Raw genomic sequence first — 22,359 nt, 5'->3', positions numbered from 1 at the left:
TGCTCTGTCCCTACCCCACCCCATGCTCCACCTTTACCTCACTCCCAATTAATTCAATGAAGGTAGTAGTGCAAGCTTCAGTGGTCAATTGAGAACTAAGGGAAGTACAAGAGACTGCACTCTTCTTCAGCCCCCATTGAGCCACGGTCCTCCAACACAGATATGGTATGGAAGCCAAATACATGCCACACCCAGAGGGCCTTCCACCAATAATGGATGCAGAGCAGAGCAAGGACATTTCCCCATAAAACTCACCATACAAAAACGTTTTGGTAATCTCAGTAACAGATATATTGTAAAGTAATTTGAAAAAAATCTATAAACAAAAAGTTACTCAGAATCTAGAGCAAATCTACCATGCCAGCACTAACATTCCAAAACAAGGATCCTACCTATGAAAGGTAGTGCCCTAAATATTACAGCAGGCCAGTAAAATATTGATACATCTATCGAGAAAACAGAACAAGCCAAATTACTACAGAATGCTATATAGAAACTTCATGGTGACAGCATACCTTGGGGTAACATACATAGAACACAAATGCCAAATACTAATTAGGGTGGTACTTTTCACTATTATTCCTTTTTTTTTCTGCGTGTTGTCAGACAATTATGGATGTAAGCCCAACCCCTGACCCCCCCCCCCCTTAGCCTTCCCAAACAGTTGGGCCACCAACCGCCTATGCCATAGACCTAGCAGAAGTCCAGATAAGATTGTACAAGGCATCAGATCCGTAATCCAGACTTGCCAAAAGCCAAGCCATCTCCTGAAGATCACAGTGTGCTTCCTCATGCAGCTCAACTGTAGACTCCTGTACCCAAATCTTCACACATAAGCACTGCAGAGAAGTGCTGCAGCCCAAAGGCCACAATTTCAAAAGCCTATTTCAATAAGGTTTCCAGTTTGTGATCCTGGATATCCTTTAGAGCTGTTCCACTCCCCATGGGAATTGTCTTCATCATAGCTTTCATCAAGACGTCCACATTTGGTTGCTTCAGCTTCTCCTTCTGGCATCAATGGCATAACTTACCCCAGGGACAGACTGACCATTCGGGCAACCGGGCAGTGCCAGAGGGTGCAGAGGCTCTGCCCGGTTGCCCGCCGCTGCACACAGCCCCCATAGGCAAATCCATACTGTAAATATCCTTTGTGGATATCCTGAAAACCTTACTGGCTGGGGTGCCTCCAGGACCAGGTTTTGGAACCACAGGCTTAACCTATAGACCAGGTAGGTCAGAGGCTGGGTATTTTGGCATGCTTGATCGCTGGCGCCCTGGGCCAGAGCATCATCTGGTCCAATGGTTAAGCTGGCCCTGAGGCCAGATGACATCAAGGCATCATCACCACCTTTATTTGAAATTCTGCAAAGCCATTGGAATATCTAAGCAGTTTACAATTTCAAAATTAGGGTGGGGGTGGGAAGGGATAAAACAAAGACACAGGGAAAAAAAAGGAAAATCAATTTTACACCAATTATAATGAATTACAATATAAACTATGTAAAACAAATTAAATTCACATTACCAATTCTACTAGGGGATATAATAAAATTTAATAGGGAAAATACATGAAGGAGAAAAGGGGACGAAGAGGACATGCACAGGGACAACCAAAAGGAAGGGCTGCTGCTGAGGGCGGCCGAAGGCAAAGTACAGAAAACAAATGCATATAACAATCAATCCAAAGGAAAAGCCTTTGTACAGTAAAAAGTTTTCAAAGCAGATATAGAGGGGGAGTCTATTTCAGAGGAACCAGGCAATGATCTGAAAACAAGATTACAGGTTAGAGTCTAATCCAGGGTGGGCAACTACAGTCTTCGAGGACCATAACCCAGTCGGGTTCATTGTGGAACTTACACATACAATGGAACCAGTACATGCAAAATCAATCTCATGCATATTCATTGTGGAACTCTTGAAAACCCAACTGGGTTGTGGGCTCTCAAAGATTGTAGTTGATGACCTCTGGTCCAATCTGATCCACAAATAGCGATAGATAACTAGTAGATACTGTTGGGAGGAACAAAGTCTATGGAAGGAGTGTAAGGGATAAGAAAATAAAGAAACGGAGGAAGACCAAAGGAAGAATGAATGATGAGCAAGTACAAGAACTTTAAAGCTGTATCTTACCAGAGCTTGTCTGTGTTTGCAGATAAAGTCTTCCCTGGATTTAGCCCATTTTGGGAGGACAACGTCATTCACCTTTTCATTAGACATCTGAAGGCACCCAAGATCAAATACTAATCATGAAAAGAGGAGGAAAAAAGACCACTCTTAGCCAACACAGCAAAAAATGGAATGTTCTGCGTTTGGTACAAGAGAAAGCGCAGAAAGTGCACATGGTCTCAACATGACAGATAGGTTAGGTTGGGCAAGGCATGGTGAGGGGATTCCAGTGATAGGACATTGCCCTGATGGGAATTCTTATTCTATAGATTTTTGCAGCAGTCAAAACCTGGTAAGTTACTAGTAAAATAATTTAATGCACAGGTTTTCACATCAAATTGGTCTTTCCCCAAACCTACCCCCAAAGCCCTGCAAAAATCCGAGCAACCAAAACTGCTGAGGCCCCTGCCCAAACATCTGGCCACCATGATCCCCTTGACCTTGCTAAGCAATATTCAACCACCAACTTGCTGGCACAGTTTTCGGAGAGTCAGAGTCTGCTGGTACTATCTTAGGTTCCCCATGGCCTGCTGTTTTACTGGGTTTAGTCAGCCTCTCAATCCTGTTCTTACCACACCTGAAGCACATGCAGATTCCATTACAAGTGCTGGCTTCTCCTCTCCACTGTTGATTGGCTATTCCAGGTTTTGACATCTTCCTCTTTGATTCTTAACAGTTCTATACTTAATTTAATTTAGGCTTTCCAGCATCTTACTAGCAAGTTTTGTAATATGTAACTAGCTGCCCAAAGCTAGCAAGGAAGTTGCCTCAAAGCATCCAGTTTCCCCCTACTCATTGGTGTTTGGTCTTATCCATGGTTCCTCTTTATAAATCAACCCAGCTTCCTTGGAAGTCAGATGCAGTTGCAACCGCCACTCAAGGTAGTTATAAAAACATAAGAATAGCCATATTGGGTCAGACCAATGATCCATCTAGCCCATATCCTGCTTCCAACAGTGGCCAATCCAGGTCACAAGTACCTGGCAGAAAACCAATTAGTAGCAAGATTCAATGCTACCAATCCCAGGGCAAGCAGTGGCTTCCCCATGCCTATCTCAATAATAGACTATGGACTTTTCCTCCAGGAACTTTTTAAACCCAGATACGTTAACCGCTGTTACCACATCCTCTGGCAGTGAGATCCAGAACTTAACTATTCTTTGAATTAAAAAATATTTCCTCCTATGGTTTATCCATGGCAGCCTACTGCAGCCCTACCGCTGCTGTTAGGGTTTAAGCAAGTCTGATGCAGTTGTACCGTCACTGTCTGGCCACTGGTCTGTGTTTTCCCATCTTTGGTCCCCCAAACGCTCATCCTCTTCTTCATTTCTTCCATCTGTCATCCTCTAACCTCTATTAACCTGCTATGACCATGACACTCTACCAGCCAGTCTGGTTTATCATGATATTCGTTAAACAATTTTGCATACAATAGGTCTGCATACACTGTCTTCAATGTATGCAAATCTCTCATGTATCTTCACTGTTGATGTAGTAAAAACCAGACTATATTTAAATGTTGTCAGTTTTGGTTGCCAGTACCTTCGTAGGTAGGCTCTTCTAAGCATTTCCTACCCGTAACCTCCGCTCTCAAGACAAATCCCTCCTCTCAGTACCCTTCTCCACCACCGCCAACTCCAGGCTCCGCCCTTTCTGCCTCGCCTCACCCCATGCTTGGAATAAACTCCCTGAGCCCATACACCAGGCCCCCTCCCTGCCCATCTTCAAATCCTTGCTCAAAGCCCACCTCTTCAATGTCGCCTTCGGCACCTAACCACTACACCTCTATTCAGGAAATCTTGACTGCCCCAACTTGACATTTCGTCCTTTAGATTGTAAGCTCCTTCGAGCAGGGACTGTCCTTCTTTGTTAAACTGTACAGCGCTGCGTAACCCTAGTAGTGCTCTATAAATGTTAAGTAGTAGTAGTATTTCCTGACCTCTTGGTAAAGAAGTAATTTATCATGATTCCTTTAAAACATGGAAAAGAAAATAAGATGATACCTTTTTTATTGGACATAACTTAATACATTAAGTTATGTCCAATAAAAAAGGTATTATCTTATTTTTCTATTGATAACCTTAAGAGTGGACTAACACGGCTACCACACTCCTCTACTCATGATTCCTTTGAAACTCCTCCCTGGAACTTCATACTGTTATCCCTTGTCATTGAGTTTCATGTCCTATCATTTCACCTTTCTGTACTTTATTACAGAACGATTGGCTATTGGGTTGTCTCCTGATGAAGCTATTGTGAAACAGAGGCTCTGTAGAGCAAACCACGACGCAGAAGCCACGCTTCAGATAAATGCCCTTTCTAACTCAGATTGGCAAAAAAATTATAAAAGCAATTTAAACTTAACTCTATTAAAAAGAGATTGTAAGTTAATTTGGAGGTTTTTGGACTAATGAGGAAGCTCGCCCGGCATTGAGAAAGTGTATTTAACACACAAAAAGCAGAGCAACTGAAGTCTTTTCCTCCAATAAGAAAAAACTTAAAGTGGACATTTTACTTGCTAATTATGTTTTAGGTGTACTTCACTACAGCCTTTCAAATACTTGAATGCTTCTGTCACACCCCCATCCTTTCTTTCGCCCAGAGGACAACTGGAGTGTCTTAAGCCTTTCTTTGTAGGGTTTGTCTTGCAGGCCTTACATAGAGGTTTGTAGCACTTTTTAAACAGCTTCCATTTTCTCAAGGTCCTTCTAAACATACAGCCTCCAGAACTGAACACAGTACTCATAGTGGGGGCTTGTTTCTGACCTATATAGAGATGGTATTACTTCCGTTTCTAGCTGACTGTATCTGAAAATGTACCCTCCCGAATACTGTTTAGTTTTCCCCAGTTGCTTTATTACATTGACTAGCTATGCTGAAGCCTTCTAAGACCATTACCCCTAGATCCGTCTTGATCCAGTTTCTAGGAGTGGAGTAGCAGCCTAATGAGTTAGCGCAGTGAGCTGAGAACCTGGGGAACTGGGTTCGATTCCCATGGCAGTTTCTTGTGATCCTGGGAAGTCATTTAACCCTCCATTAACCCAGGTGCAAAAACTTAAGACGGACAGAGAAAGTACCTGCATTTATAATAAATGTAAGCTGGTTTTGGTTGTCTCACAGAAAGGTGGTATATCAAATCCATGATCCATCAAGATCTTGTCCTGATACATGATTGCCCTGGTGTCTACGATGTAATGATTCCCTGCCCTCTCCTTGAAATTGCTGGCTAGGGGATGCTTCAACAACAGTACTAAATGCAGGTAGTTTGTTGACCCTTGCTCCAAAATCTAACCTTGCCACTCTCTAAATTATTTATGCATGGTCACAGGTATCTTACATCAATGAGAGGCAATATAAGTTCACAGGCCCCCTATCACACATATTTGGCTCCAATAATTTGATTTTGGGAAACATAATTTTTTCTGAACTTTTCTGTATTATTAGTATTGCTTTATTCATTCAAGTCTACAAACTATGTGGAAGACCTGAGTTTGATTCCTAGGTTCAGCTTTCATTTCCTAAACCAGCTGGAGAGATAATGTTCAGCATGCTGGGGGGAAGGGGGATAGAGTCTCTGCTAACATGCAACTGCGACTTAGTGGCCAGGCTTAAGGTGCTGGCAAATTGGGCTCTGGAGCGAGTTGTGGTCAGTGATCCCTGGTGAAGGGGTCTCACTCAAGGAGGATATCAAAGTATGTAAGTCTTTAATACATAAAAGGCATAAAACCGACCCCACACGGCCGTGTTTCAGCACAAAGGCCTGCTTCAGGTTTTAAGCAAATCTTTTGTGCTGTGGTAGCAAAAATTAGCTCTGGAAAAGATGTCAAAATCCTGGTTGCCGAACCGCTGTTTCATCTCCAGTAGGAAATGCTCGCTTTGGTGACATCTTTTCCAAAGCTAAGTTTTGTTACCACATCACAAAAGGTTTGTTTGACCCCTGAGGCAGGCCTTTGTGCCAAAACACGGCCGTGTTGGGTCAGTTTTATGCCTTTTATGTATTAAAGACTTTTATACTTTGCAGTGGCATTCCTAGGGGGGGGGGGCGGTCCACCCCGGGAGCACGCTGCTGGGGGGGGGGGGGGGGGGGGCCCGCGCGCGCCTGTCCTCCTTTGGTCCATGCTTCTTCTCTGCCCTGGAACAGGTTACTTCCTGTTCCGGGGCAGAGAAGAAGCATGGACCAACAGAGGGCAGCCACGCGCGGCACCCCCCCCCCCCCCCCCCCCCCCCAGCGGCGTGCACCCGGCAGAGGGAGGGGGGTTCCTTCGCGGGGGTGTCCTTTCACCGGGGGGGGGGGGGGCCGCGCTGCATCGGGGTGGGGGGGGCGCTGCACCCGGGGGGCGGGGCGCAACGGTGATCCGCCCCGGGTGCCAGCCCCCCCAGGAACGCCACTGATACTTTGATATCCTTCTCAAGTCTACCTCACTTCTTTGGTTTGGCTGCTCACGTTTGCATGAGGGACCCTTCCTCCTCTTTCTTCCCTTTGAAGGGGCATCACTACAATGAATGGGCTAAGTACATTTATGGCAGAGGAAGGTGAAGAACTTATGAAGTACAGTAGGGAAGAATCCTCAGGCAGCTCTGAATGAGAGCTCAAGGCACACTGCAGCCCAGCACAGGCTGACTCTGATTCAGCTATAATCCTGAAAGAGCAAGAGAAAACGTACTGGACCACAAAATATTTAAAATAAAAAAATATATAGCCCACGCTATTTTATTTATTTACTAGCCGTTGAGCCCGTTAAAACGGGCTGGTATTGGGGCTTTCGGAGGTCGACGCTGGCCCCCCCGCATGGTCGCCACCGCTCCCCCTGCGAGGTCGCCGCTACCGTTCCCCCCCCCACCCCTGGAGTCGCCGCCGCCAGGCCTCCACCCGGCCCAGGCCCTCTCTCCGCTACTGAACTTACATCCATTTGCCGGAATGCAGCAGGGCAGATCAGCTGAGCTGCCGTCGGCCTTCCTTCTCTGCCTGTGTCCCGCCCTCGTGTAACGTAACGTCAGCGAGGGCGGGACACAGGCAGGGAAGGAAGGCGGACGGCAGCTCAGCTGATGTGCGTGCTGCGTTCCGGCGAATGGATGTAAGTTCAGTAGTGGAGAGAGGGCCAGGGCCGGGTGGAGGGCTGGTGGCGGCGACATCGGGTGGGGGGAGCGGCAGCGGCGACCTCGGGCGGGGGGGGGGGGAGCGGTAGCGACCTCGGCGGCTTTGCGCAGTTTCCCTCTGTCCCGCCCCCGTCATAACGTATTGATGCGGGGGGCCGGACAGAGAGGGAAGTCTCTACTGCGCATTTGCGAGCGAGTCAGTCACTCGCCGTTTATATGTTTGATTTATTTGTTACATTTGTACCCCACATTTTCCCACCTATTTGCAGGCTCAATGTGGCTTACATAGCACCGTGGGGCGAAAGCGTCCTCCAGTCAATAAACAAATATAGAGCAATGTATTACAAATGAAATAGATATGTACAGACACATTAGAAAACATAGAGGGGGAAGTTATGTAAAGTTCACTAAGTTGAAAACAAGCCTGAGTTTACTTGAGTCGCTGGATTCAGGTGATTAAGTTGGATCATTAGGATATGCCTTTTCGAACAGATAAGTCTTTAGTGATTTCCGGAAGTTGAGGTGGTCATACGTAATTTTCACGGCCTTTGGGAGTGCATTCCAGAGTTCATATCATATCATAGACAATAGGCAGAGATCTCTCTACTACAGCCTGAAAATATGGCCTCCCCCACCCCTAGTTACAGAAGACAGCCACAACATTTACTCAAAATGTTTTGCAATGATTTAAATCCTAACCCACATTCTCCACAAGGGGGCTCCCTTCCATTACCGTTTCCATTCTCCAGGAAGTCCGTGAAATAGAAGAATTCAGGGATTAACTCCTTCACATCCACGGGATTCTCCAAGCGTGCCTGCCAAGCAGCGTGAATCGAGTGGAACTGTCGGTCAGAGCAGTCAAACCTTACAGCAGAAGACACAGAAAGAGGGAAGGTAATAGCAGGCAAAGACTTCTAGAAGGTAAGATATATGGTGCAGAAGCAGGGCCGTGCCAACACAGTAAGCGAGGTAAGCACGGCAGGAGGGCGCCGTCCTCTGGGGGGCGCCCCGCCGCGCCATGCTTACCTTGCCCTCCCGCGTCCCAACTGCCCGCCCTCTTCTCCCCCCAACAAGATCCCTTTGAAATTTACCTCCGTCCGGCAGCGAAGGCGCGCCGCAGCGTCAGTGAAGGAGGCAGCGCTCCCGACGTCTCTACTAGTCTTCCCTTCGCTCAGTGTTCCGCCTTCTTCTGACGTCAAGGAAATGACGTCAGAAGAAGGCGGGACATTGAGCGAAGGGAAGACTAGTAGAGACGTCGGGAGCGCCGCCTCCTTCACTGACGCTGTGGCGCGCCTTCGCTGCCGGACAGAGGTAAATTTAAAAGGGATCTTGGGGAGGAGAAGAGGGCGGGCAGTTGGGACATGGGAGCGGGAGGGCAGCGATCATTTTCACGGGGGGGGGGGGGGGGGGGGGGGGGGGCGCGCGCCAACTGTTCGTCTGCAGGGGGGGGGGCGCCAACTGATCTCCTGCAGGGGGGCGCCACAGACCCTTGGCACAGCCCTGAGCTTCCCTCATAAGCTGTGAGAAAGGGACTGTGGAGGATGCCTGGTGGATGGGGGTGGGAGGGATGAGTGGGAAGAGGGGCAGAGGAGAAAGCAGTGTCAGAGAGGCATGGCGGGAAGAGAGTGGAGATGCAGATGGTACCAGAGTGGTCTGCATGCATCTCAGGAGCAGATAAGGGAGTGAAAAGAACGACGGTGCCCCACAGAAATCACAGGAGCAACTAGGGGATTTCCTTGGGACACTGTCGTTCTTTTCCACCTTTATGGTTCTGCAACTGCATGCATCTCTCCATCTCACCTGCCGCTCTGCAGCTGAATGTGCAGTGTAGTGAAAGGCTCCATCCGAATCATATAGTGCATTACGCCAGCTGCGTTCGAGTAGTGGGTGCCATAGTGAAATTTGTCAACTGTGCCTGTGGGGTCTTCGAAGCTCTCAAACCTAAGCAAATGAAAGAGAGGGAACTGAGTGACCAGCAAAGAAAGGGCTTATTTGTTTACTTCCATCAAACACACATTCACCTAGTACCTGTACACGGGTATCTCCCAGGCTCCTGGAGAGTGTAAGAGAGATTGCATTTCTTAGTAACATTATCATCAGGGCTGGGAAGACATTAAAGATGTTGGTCCCTCTGCACTAGCCAGACCATAGCAGAATTTGCACAGCATTCTGTGTTCAGTTTAAGGAATGGGATAGCTGTGCGTTTGAGGGTTGACCACGGGGAGGCAACACAGATTGGGAAAGAGGAGTCATTATGAAGCACTAGGGCATGATAAATCACCTCTCACTTTCCTTTGCTTGGAGCAGGATAGAGTGATCCAGATTGCCTGCTCCTGCAGCATTTTCACCACAGCAGATACAATGACACTGATACCCTGCTTGTGCTGTTAGGGTCAGCCCAGTAGTGGGAAGGACTGGGGTAGGAGCAGGGCTTTTTTTGAGGGGATACTTGGGGGTACTGAGTACCGGCACCTTTTCTATTGTCTGCTAAAATTGACCCATGGTCCCCAAGTTTTAATGAAAGAGCTCAGGCCCTACAGACAAATTCTGCCTTGTCATAGATTCTGTGACTGGTTGCAAGGGGCTTGGCTATTGTGGGGTGGGTCCCTCAGTGATCACCCTACCCCTGAAGGGTGACCTGGCATTTGAGTACCAGCACCTTTTTCGCTAGAAAAAATGCACTGGGTAGGAGTGAAATACATTTTGTTCAATTTACCCCACAACAGTGCTAGGTTTATGTTTTTTTAATTTTCCCCAAACATTTATTTGTGGAAAACTTTAAATTCACATTGAAAAACACACCATACAAATCGTTAAATAATCACAAAAAGTCCTCAGTTCAAGGGAACCAAGAAGAAAAGCAAACTCAACTAATACAAACAGCAATTCTCACATTAAACCAGACCTATCAAAAAAATAAAATCAACATTCCAAAGACAAATCTGAATCCAGCTTATCTAAAACCAGATCCTTTGCCTGAGCAGCTAAACAAAAAAGCAGACAACTGTTCAGGTTTAAATAAAATATATCCCTTTTGCTGATATAAATAAAAGAGCAGCCTTCACAATTTCCTTAGAAGGACTAGAAAGTTTCTTGGCTGAGTAATAAAGATTTAACCGGACGATACATGGGAAGCTCAGACAGGTAGAAGGAAATTGTTTTTTTTTAAATCCAGAGTTAGAAACAGGATTGTGCTAGTAATATCAAAACAGTTAGAGGACAGGGAAAACATCACCAGACCTTATACATGAAGGGGTCCTGGCTAATGTCTGGGGTTAACTGAGCACATTCGGTGGCTCTTAAGCAGACAATACTGCTGAAAATGCTCGGTTACTCTTTGGGCGCTCCGGGGGCAGAGTCAGCACTTCTCTGGTTAAGTGCCAATATTCAGTATTTAACCGACTAGGACCACATAAAACACACTCCTGGTTTTATCTGGCTGCACGGTTGTCCAGATATAAGAACATAAATATTGCCACAGTGAGACAGACTGAAGGTCCATCAAGCCCAGTATCCTGTTTCCAACAGTGACCAATCCAGGTCCCAAGTACCTGGCAAGATCCCAAAACAGTACAATATATTTTATGCTGCTTATCCTAGAAATAAGCAGTGGATTTTCTCCAAGACCATCTTAATAATGGCTTATGGACTTCTCTTTTAGGAAGGTATCCAAACCTTTTTTAAACCCCACTTAGCTAACTACTTTTAGCGCATTCTCTGGCAACGAATTCCAGAGCTTACTTACAAGTTGAGTGAAGAAATATTTTATCCAATTTGTTTTAAATTTACTACTTTGTAGCTTCATTACGTGCCCCCTAGTCCTAGTATTTTTGGAAAGAGTAAACAAGCGATTCACGTCTACCCGTTCCACTCCATTCAGTATTTTATATACCCTAAGAACAAAGCTGGCAGTAGTCAGCATAACACTGACTGCCGCCAGCAAAATATCTACTCCAAAGGAGATAATATGATTCAGCATTTTCCACATGTAAAAGGTATGTGTTATGGGCAGGAAACAATTTGTATAACATGCACAGTCGACAGATGGCAGGTTCTTACATGCACACTGTGCACAGCTGTTCCAGGGGTGTAGTCTGGGTGGAGGTGGAGTTGCAACTGCAATGTACATGTGTTTCATAGAATATGCAAGTGAATGCACGGAGCACACACACACACAACTGCAATATACATGTGTGTGTGAAAGAATACGCAAGTGAATGCACAGAGCGCACAACTGCAATATACATGTGGAGGGTTTAGCTGTTTGGGGGTCTTTAATTTGCTGCGTAGTGATAATGGAAGAAAGGTTATAAATGGGCATCTGTAATATATACTAAGTCAAAACTGTATTATCTGTCTGTGTAGATTATATTATGTATTTAATTTTGTATCTGCAGTGTTCTCCTGTGTATTAATCATGAGTTATATTGTTTTCATCTTATGTAGCTAGTTTGTTGGGTTTGCTGTGCTTTCCTGTAATGATTGGAGTTCTAATGTTTGTCCAATTTGTACTTATTGTACTGCTTTTTTTTTTATAAATTGTAAACCGTTCTGTCTTGCAGTAACAATAAGATACGGTATATAAATTGATGTAAATAAATAAAATAAAATAAACATGGTATGCTATATGCATTGGTCGTTAATTTAGCTGGGGATGGTTGTGATTAATTCTTATTGTTATCTTTGTTTATTTTGTAAAATATAAATTAAAAAACAAAACTGGATGTACACCTCTAACTTTACCAGCGGGGAACTCTGTTCTTCACAGTAATCGCAGTAATAGGACAAGATTCCTGATGTCTTTAATGGGACGGGTGAATTTGTAAGCTAGGTGATCAGCCAAAGAATAAGATACCACTGCTTTTGACTCCTAACCACCACTCACCAGGGCCGCCGAGAGGGGGGAACAGGGGGGACAAAAGTCCGGGGGGGGGGGGGGGGGGGGGGGCGGCGCCGCTGCCGTCCGGCCCGCCCGCTGTCGCTCCCGGAACTAACCTGAAGCGCTTTCACCTTCGGAGCAACCAGCAGCAGCAGGGCAGACCTCTCCTTCCTTCCGTGTCCCGCCCTCGCCTGATGTAACGTCCGCGAGGGCGGGGCACGGAAGGAAGGAGAGGTCTGCGCTGCTGCTGCTGGTTGCTCCGAAGGTGAAAGCGCTTCAGGTTAGTTCAGAGAGGGCCCGGCAGCGGGTGGAGGGGGGGGCCCGGCGACTTCGGGTGGGTGGGGGGGGCACGATGCAATCTCGGGGGGGGGGGGGGGCCCCGGGGGCGGTCTTGACCTGGGCCCGGCCCCGGCGGCCCTGCCACTCACTTGCCCTGTCCTTTATGCTCACCTCTTTATTCCCTTACCCTTAATTGTTCTGTTTACCTGTCTTATCTAGATTGTAAGCACTTTGAGCAGGGACTGTCTTTTTGTGTATGGTGTACAGCGCTGCGTATGCCTTGTAGCGCTATAGAAATGATAAATAGTAGTAGTAGTAGGTGACCCCTAGTCATGCCTCTGCAAGGCCCCTCCACTCCATTCCTATCCCCCTAATAACTCACTTTTCCTTCACCTCCTTGGCGTGCTTCTCATTCACCACCCCAATGGGCTTTGAAAGGTCCCGGAAAACATCTGGATTACTCAGATCAAGAGTCTCTGAGACGTAGTCCTGCAGAATCCATGGAAACTAAAGAGAAACAGAAGTGGTTAAATGACAAATCTTTCCTCCTCCCTGAGCCCCAGTCATTACACTGTCCCACTGGTAACACACTATTAAGAACTCTTCCCAAGGGCTGCATCAGTAGCTCTGTTCTTCTAAACTTTGAGGCCATGCCGACATCATTTCCCCCTCGCCCTTAAAGAATATTTTTTAAATTCTAGTATCCAAGATTTGTAAACCAGGACCACATATTGTTAGTCAACGAAGCAGCATTCTTATAAATATCAGCCCATCTAAATGGCATCACACAAACTCATGTTGTGCTGGGGCACATTTCTTACATTAGCTTTGGCGTGACAGAGTGCTACCGTGATGTGACTGTGAACACAATTTAGCTTACAAACCTAAGGTGTACATCTACACTTTGAAAGGAATGACTCATGTGCTTGTGTAGCTGAAGCTATGATCATTCTTTCTGCCCATGCCCAAACAGTGTGTTTTTTTTTTTTTTTTGGGGGGGGGGGGGGAGCAGCTGAACTTGCTGGAACCTTGAAAAGAATCATGTAGGGGTCAGACTCCTGGCTATAGAGCTGTAATATGGAGTTTAACAACCTCCTGCAATTTATTGTACAGACTGTGCCTTAAAGCAGATTGAACTTTAGCATGAATTTGCTCCTTAGCAAGAACGGCTTGTGGCCCACTTAGCTGATGCAACTCAGTATTGCGTCAGAAACTTCTTGCCCAGAACATGTACAGAGGGCAACATAACTTTCAGCCACTGTGTAGCCAGGGCCCTCAGAGTTCCTCAAATAAGTGAAGCAGTGGAGTAGCTACAGGGGGCCACGGGGGCCTGGGTCCCCCCAAATTGGTTCTGGTGCCCCCCTGGTTTGGCTGGCGGGGGTCCCCAACCCCCGCCAGCTGAAGTGTTTGTCCAGCGCTGGTCTCCGGCTCTCTGTCGCATTGACTGCCCTGCTCTTCCCCTCACATCACGTGCATGCTCATTTTTGAGATCTTAAAAGTACCAGAGATTGCTGTTCCCCTATTACTCATTTGTATTATCTACCTCTTTATAAGAAAACACAGAATTTGGTAGGGGGTGGTCCTAATGCTCCAAATGTTATCTTTAGATTCTTTGAGTCCTCTGGATATACTGGAAACTTCTAGTGATCCAACTTTACAATCTGGGACTTTGATTGTTGATTTTTGCATTGGAATCCAACAAGGACTGGATTTTGAAACTTTTCTTTAAAAGAAGATCAGAAAAATTTATGGACAGAGTAATTAGGGGGCCTTTTACAAAGTCATGCTAGTGTTTTTAACTTGTGATAAAAAATCAGCTGGCGGTAAATGCTGAGACGGAAACGTGGCTACACCTCAAAGATGACCCTCTATTACTCTAGCTCTGCCCATCGGAATACAAAATAATACACATTAACAGAACCCCCCCCCCCAAAAAAAAGGAGGAGGAGTTGCACTAATATATAAATCCTCCTTCACAGTAGAGCCTATCGCTAAACACAGATCCCCAGAAATTAAAATGTTGACATGCAAAAATCACAAACAAAACACTAACTGGTCAAACATGTTTCATACTGTTCTATCATCCTCCAGGAAGCTGGCCAAATTTGCAAGATGACTTCATAGACTTCACATCAATCATTTGTACAAACCAAACCGAGGGCCTTCTACTAGGTGATATTAATCAACACCTAGAAAAATGACATGACACCAACACTAAAACCTTAATGGAGTTCCTAAACCAATGGAACTTCAAAACAACACAAGCCACCTCACCCCACACAAAGGTCACCTATTAGACTTACTAGCACACAGCCAATAACAACAACCTACTAGAAAATCACAACTGGGAAAAGGTACCATGGTCAGACCCTAAAAAACTCACATTTACTATCTAATGGAACGAGAATGGCAAGAACAGAGAACCAAGAACCTCACACACAATCACAACCAGAGGAAAGAAGGACAACCATACCTTCTGGACGACAGAGCTGAATGACCCAAAGAAACATATCACCCAACACCCACTTCATAAGTAAATGGGATGAAGTAAGCGAAAATACGCAGAATAAAACAGCACCACTCAAAAAGAAAACAAGAAACAACCACGGCCCTGGTTCAATGATGAACCACTACAAATGAAAACCCTCTGCAGGAAACCAGAAAGAAAATGCACCAAAAACAAAACAGACATAAACAAAACCATATGGAAGAAAGCCATAAGAAAATACAACCATAACATAAAGAAAGCTAAAGCAGCACACTACAGCATACATGCGAACCCAAAACCCAACAACATGAAAAAAACTTATGTGGATATTTTATATCTGTGGATTTACAAGTCTTTTCTCTCCCAAACTCTCTCCATCTCCAGGAATACTTCTTTTTTTCTCATGGACTGTACAATCGTATGCACAGCTTTAGTTGCTAATGGCAGGGCAGCTTTCATTCACAGAGATTTACCCAGGTAATTCCTTTGTTGCCCATGGTGAAGGGTGCTCAGCAGAAGAACTTGAAAAATCTTCAAGCCCTGCCACATGGCCTCAGGACTGAAATAATAAATTAGAAGTGGGATTTGGCTGGTTTGTTTGATTTAGCACTGTGTTACTTCCATGCCTCTTACTTTGTCCCCACCTTCACCATGGGCGGCCCATCAGCACATGAAACACAGCATTGCCCTGTGGAACCTCAGTTGTGCACATATCCCTGCAGGCTTACCACCGGATACTGAGAAAGGTCATTGTATGTCCGGCCCGCAATGGTATTCAGCTGCATCAGGTACTCAAAGTTGGAGATCTCTCTCCAGATCCATTTCTGAAAGAGAAAAGAGAAGGTGAGGATGGAACAGGTGCAGTTGACACAGAATGACTTGGTACTGTCTGACACGTGGACAGAACATACCAGGAGACACTAAGAACTGCAGAACAGGCCCTGGTTGATAAAGGTGAGTTGTGGAATGTTCTAGATTTTAGAAAGTTGCTTAGAACATTTTTATTAAATGGAGACTGCTGAAGGGGAATCCTATGGTCAAAAGTGTACAACATGTGACTGATGACTAGTTAATGAAGATTATTTGTTTCCTATGAGTGATGGTCATGTTATAAAACCTACTGAGTATTTTATTATTTTCTCTGTTTTTAAACAACTTTATGCAGTTGTCAAACCTTCCTCTGATTTTATATTTAGAATTAGATATAAAATTTAATTGTTTGTATTTAAACTTTAATAGATGTAATGCCTCCTGTAATCTCAACATCTTTTCATCTACACACATCAACCAGGGCATTGAGATCGGTCTCATAGAATATATTAGATGTGTCTTCTTTTTGGGTTATTTGTTTAGAAGAGTACAGGTCTTCAATCTTTCACATCATTAGGCCTAGTTTATAGAGTGTCAGTAACAAAACTGGACCAATTTAAAAGGCTTTAAAAACTTACTTGTTTCAATGTGCATTTCAGTAGAACTAACTGAAACGTTGACGATGTATTGTAACAGAGTTAACTGAATATTTAATAATATACAGGGATTGAAGAATTATATTGTTTTCTTAATATAATATGTTTAAGATTATGTATGTGAGTGTTCTAGAATATATGCATAATATGTATGTATTATTGTAAACCGCTTAGAATTGTAGATTTGCGGTCTATAAATTGTAATAAATAAATATTTTTTCACAGCTTGCCAGCCAGTTTCCTCTTTAGTGTGGCCTTTACTGCCCAGAAGCCCCACCAGCTTGACCTAGGGCCAGTGAAGAAAACAGAGCCACAACCCTTTGTCCCTCTGGTCTTCCAAGTCCTTCTCAAGGCATCTGCTAGAGAGAGAGAATACTGGCAAGAAGCTCTGCAGCACTAGTCATACAGGAGAGGAGAATGAGCTTGCAAAAGTTCTCTTTGTCTCCATCTGCTGGCAGAATGTATCTAACACTTTTCTGGACTGGACTGGTAAGGATGAGAAAGAAGGTTTTTTTTGCTTTATGTCATGTGATTTGCTATATGTTTTTATTCTTTACATTTATTCTTTATGTTGTATCTCACTTTGAGCAACAGTTTGGAAGGCAGGCAATAAATGGAACTTAATAACTACTACTACTACTACTATAAATCATTTCTATAGCGCTACCAGTCGTACGCAGCGTTTCACAATTGAACATGAAGAAATAAATAGGAATTACATAGCCCCCTTCATCCAGAGACTCACAGCGCAACAGTTATACATTTGGGATTTGTTCAAGGCCACAAGCTCATTCTACTACTACTACTTATCATTTCTATAGCGCTACTAAACGTATGCAGCGCTGTACACTGGACATGAAGAGACAGTCCCTGCTCAACAAAGCTTACAATCTAATTAGGACTGACAAACAGGACAAATAAGGGATAAGGGAATTACATGGGTGCTGAATGAGTAAGGGTTAGGAGTTAAAAGCAGCATCAAAAAGGTGGGCTTTTAGCCTAGATTTGAAGATGGCCAGAGATGGAGCTTGACGTACCGGTTCAAGAAGTCTATTCCAGGCATATGATGCAGCAAGAAAAAAGGAATGGAGTCTGGAGTTAGCAGTGGAGGAAAAGGGTGCAGATAAGAGAGATTCACCTAGTGAACGGCGTTCCCAGAGGGAAGTGTAGGGAGAGATAAGAGTGGAGAAGTACTGAGGAGCTGCACTTGCAAGTCAATATGAGGAGTTTGAACTGTATGTGGAAACGGATAGGGAGCCAATGAAGTGACTTGAGGAGAGGGCTAATATGAGCATAGTGACACTAGTGGAATATAAGTTGTGCTGCAGAATTTTTAATGGATTGAAGAGGAAAGAGATGGCTAAGTGGGAGACCTGTGAGAAGCAACATTCCTGGCAGCGCGAGTGACTTCTTATTCTGAACATTCACTCTACCTTTTTCTTATTACTGTACTAATTACTTAGGAGCTCAATATTTAAAGGCATTTATACAGTCACTGGTGGGGTTTTCCATGCACTCAATTTGTATTTCTGCTGCATTCAGCTTTATTCACACAGTATAAAAATATTTGATAGCAAAACATGTGATTACAATACCTGAGTCAACCCTGACACTTTCAGTAGCTCCTGAGGAGAACGACTGCCATAGGAGAACTGGTTTGGAGGGTGCAGGCTGAGGACACAAGAGTAAACTTTGTTCCTGACCTAAAATACAAGACAGATGGATAGAGCAGGGACAATAAGAAATCAGAGAAACCATCTGTGGAGACCGAACATAATCTGCATTGTTGCAACAGTTTGGGAAAACGGGACGAGCGGATAGGCCTAGAGTACTTTATCTGCTCTCAGATTCTAGGGTGGTCGGTTTTTAATACAAATGGCTTGAGAAACACTTATCTTGGAGCAGCCATGGCATGCTGAGCAACAGTGAGAGATCTGTAATGAATTTCTACAATGTTTCCTGCAGCTGTGCTCTGCTTACTAGTAGGGATGTGCATTCGTTTGAAATGAATGGGAACTGTCAATGACATTTCTTAAGCTGTTTCATGTCCATTTTAAGATCATAGTAGATGACGGCAGAAAAAGACCTGCACGGTCCATCTAGTCTGCCCAACGCAGACTAGATGGACCGTGCAGGTCTTTTTCTGCCGTCATCTACTATGATCTTAAAATGACATGATCTAAATAACAAATCAGAGCTCTTGGAATGTCACCGAATATCAGCCTAGGATAAACTATTTAAAGATATCCAAACAATAGACATAAATGTATTTTTATTTACCCTTGTATTTCATATTGCTTTGCTGTCTACTCTGCATATCGATAAAAAGATTAAGGATTAAGCTAAAGATTAAGCAAAAGTAAGACAATAAGAAGCTTAGCCGAGATTGGGTGGCAGAGCTGGTGGTGGGAGGTGGGGCTGGCAGTTGGGAGGCGGGGCTAGTGCTGGGCAGACTTCTATGGTCTGTGCCCTGAAAATGGCAGATACAAATCAAGGTAAGGTATACACATATGAGTTTATCTTGTTGGGCAGACTGGATGGACCGTGCAGGTCTTTTTCTGCCGTCATCTACTATGTTACTATGTGATGTGCTGTGCTTTATATCTTTCAGACAGTCATCGGGCACCATGGACCCTGAGGCAGACATCGAAACTTGGGCCGAAGTCGGTGAAACGCGACTGCGCGGCTGGAGAGATAAGTGAACCTTAGAACCTTTAAGATTAATAGAGTATGGTTCAAGGTCTATACATTTAACATCAAGGAGGTTTTTGAGCCTATGATGAATGAAAGGGGGGTTCCCTAAGGTTGAAAGATAAATCAACAACGGAGTATCCCCTTGGCATTTGAGGCTTTTCCTCTTTCCAATATAAAGCACAGCACATCACATCACATTTATGTCTATTGTTTGGATATCTTTAAATAGTTTATCATGTCATTTTAAACCCAGAACAACAGGAAAACCCCTAAAATTTAATGTTTTCCCTGTATCTGCAATATTATGCACTATTTCAGCAAAAGGTGCAGCATTGAAGACATTGCCCTGAAAATAAAAACATTTTAAAAGTTAAAAAAATGAACAAAATTTAAAAAATTTAAAACGTAAAACATGAAAAAAACCCCAACAATCTCATAAATGATGCAGAAAACTAACAAAAATGAAAATTTTTGCCCTGCATACCCTGACTTACAAGGTGCCAAATCATTAGTTGCAATCAGTGTAAAACTGAAATAGTATGCATTTATATTATGTGTCTGCCATCCAAACAGTATCCCATAAATGAAGCCACCTCTGGGATGAATGCCCTGATGGGTGGCACACTTATGATGCTTGGAAGAGAGAATGAAAGGATAAAGGCAGCATGAAAAGGCAGAGAAAGAGGTTTACTAACCTTTTTCTTGAAGTTGATGAAGTAGTTTCCTTGATCAATGAAAAAGAACTCCAACGCCGACCTGCGGAGATTATAGCGGCGCAGATGGACTTCCCGCAGCTGAGAAAGGGACCGCTTGAAGTCATAACCAATCCCTGGGACGGGTGAAGGAAAGCAGCATGAGGTTAAAGGGACCACAGTCATTCTGTATGCACAAGAAAAAAAGAACACTCCACAACCTTATAAGAAAATCATTTCATATCAACAAATATTGTGGGTTAGATGAACACAATATGTTACAAACAAGGAAAATGGAGGGAAAAGGCCTCATAAGTCGCCAGTGGTGCTTCAGTGCTTTCACACATAAACTTAGGGGTCCTATTGCTAAGGTGCGCTGAAAAATGGCCTGCAGTAATATAGGCGCGGGTTTTGGGCACGAGCAGAATCATTTTTCAGCGCACGTGTAAAAAAGACCTTTTTTTCAAAAAATGTTTTGACAAAAATGGACGTGTGGCAAAATGAAAATTGCCGCGTGTCCATTTTGGGTCTGAGACCTTACCGCCAGCGGTAAAATCTCATGTAGTAACCAGGCGGTAATGACCTATGCGTGACAAATGCCACTTGGCGCGCGTCCGATACGCACGGCAGAAAATAAAAATGATTTTTCGGCTGCGCATATCGGACGCGTGGCAAAAATGAAATTACCACAAGAGGCATGTGGCAGCTGTGTAGTAACTCCATTTTGGCGCACACTGGGTTCGCATAGACGTTTACGCAGCTTAGTAAAAGGGCCCCTTAGTCACTACTGAGACTTGTAATCATCACTGGCCAAAAAAAACCTTCTTTTACACACAGTCACTTTATTTTATATAACATCTTTCCCTTTAGTGATTTTTTTTCTTACCAATAAAAAGCAGTTTTATAATGCATAGTACACATGATCAAAACTTCAAGCACACTTATCGTATACTGGTGGTGTGCTTGAAGTTTTGATCATATGTACTGTGCATTATAAAACTGTTTTTTATAGGAAGATGTTATATATAATAAAGTGATTGTGTATAAAAGAAGTGTTTTTTTGGCCAGTGATGATTGCAAATCTTAGTGGTGACTAAGGGCCCTGTTTACTAAGCTGCGCTGAAGGCGTGCTAGCTTTTTTAGCACACGCTAATGCTAGAGACACTCATATGGGCGTCTAGTATTAGTGCGCATTAAAAACGCTAGCGCACCTTAGTAAACAGGGCCCTAAGTTTATGTGTGAAAGCACTGAAGCACCACTGGCGATTTGAGGCCTTTTTCATGTTTGTAACATAAAGCGTTCATCTAACCCACAGCATCTGATGATATGTATAGCAGCAAAGCCATCAGTACTTTTTATACACAGGGTTCGCACCAGCCAAGTCTGTCAGTACTTTTTTTTCATGTAGAGTTTGCATCAGTTTTCAAACAGACGGTATACAGGTGCTCTCTTTGAAAATCGCCACGGACAAAGCACCTGCAGATAGCTGAACCTCCTTTTCCCAAGGGTACTTTTACTGACCAAAACAACACGCATACATTTTTAAATTAAAAAAAACCAAAACAAAACACAAGCGTTCTTGCATCGCTACCCAGGAAAGCCTGTACTAAATACATATAGAAGCAGGCTTTTTTCTAGGAGCCAATTTGTACAACCCGGTTTTACCCACTGGAATGGCTCCGCAAACTGCCCTTCCGCCTCGTCTTCTTTTTCAGTTTCAACACAAAGCCCCATCCTGAACTTAGAGGGCAGACAGGCTCTGGTCTGAAAATAAGTTCACTCACTGCTTTCCAGCTCTTGTCTCTCTGAAAACTGTGATTCATTTTGTTGCGCCAACGTACGCAGGGCCGTGCCAACACGGTAAGCGAGGTAAGCATGCCAGGAGGGTACCATCCTCTGGGGGGGCGCCCGGCCGCACCATGCTTACCTTGCCCTCTTCTCCCCAGATCCTTTTCCTTTTTTTTTTGTTTAAATTTACCTCTGTCCGGCGGCAGCGTAGCGTTAGTGAGAAGGAGGCGGCGCTCCCCCGCCCCGATGTGTCAGTCTTCCCTTCGCTCAGTTCCCGCCTTCTTCTGACATCAGAAATGACGTCAGAAGAAGGCGGGAACTGTCGAAGGGAAGACTGACACGTCGGGGCGGGGGTGCGCCGCCTCCTTCTCACTAACGCTATGCTGCCGCCGGACAGAGGTAAATTTAAACAAAAAGAAAAGAATCTGGGGAGAAGAGGGCGGGTAGTGTAGCGATCGTTTTCGGGGGGGGGGGGGGGGCGGCGCGGGGCCAATTGCAGGGGGGCGCTGGAGACCCTAGGCACGGCCCTGAACGTACGAATTAACTCCATAAGTTAATCTTTGGGCTATTCCTAAACGAGTACAATGAAAACTTTCACAGTCTGCAGAGAAGAATACAGAGCTCATTTTCAAAAGAGAAAAACGTCCGAAAAGTGGCATAAATCTACATTTGGACATTTTTCTCTCAAAAACGTCCAAATTGTTATTTTCAAAACCAAGTTTTAGACATTTTTCTATGACGTCTGTCAGAAGTGCGTTCAAATCACAAGGGGGCGTGTCAGGACACGATAAAGGCGGGATCTGGGCGTT

The 22,359-nt window shown here is 44.5% G+C and overlaps 1 protein-coding gene across 2 annotated transcripts in view; it reads right to left on the bottom strand.

The window, feature by feature from the left end:
* The window catches only part of NBEAL2 (neurobeachin like 2), a 492,927-nt gene that overhangs the window by 41,571 nt on the left and 428,997 nt on the right, over window positions 1-22,359 (bottom strand). For both annotated transcript variants that reach the window (XM_030196875.1, XM_030196883.1), the window contains 7 exons: window positions 19,765-19,898; window positions 17,971-18,078; window positions 15,638-15,733; window positions 12,804-12,928; window positions 9,064-9,204; window positions 7,997-8,127; window positions 2,131-2,240 (listed from right to left, as the gene is read on the bottom strand). In XM_030196875.1, coding sequence (XP_030052735.1) covers window positions 2,131-2,240; window positions 7,997-8,127; window positions 9,064-9,204; window positions 12,804-12,928; window positions 15,638-15,733; window positions 17,971-18,078; window positions 19,765-19,898 — 845 coding nt within the window. The remainder of the gene's footprint in view (window positions 1-2,130; window positions 2,241-7,996; window positions 8,128-9,063; window positions 9,205-12,803; window positions 12,929-15,637; window positions 15,734-17,970; window positions 18,079-19,764; window positions 19,899-22,359) is intronic.

Source organism: Microcaecilia unicolor, chromosome 1 (assembly GCF_901765095.1).
Source record: "Microcaecilia unicolor chromosome 1, aMicUni1.1, whole genome shotgun sequence".
NCBI lineage: Eukaryota > Metazoa > Chordata > Amphibia > Gymnophiona > Siphonopidae > Microcaecilia > Microcaecilia unicolor.
This window is presented reverse-complemented; position numbering and strand designations above follow the sequence as displayed.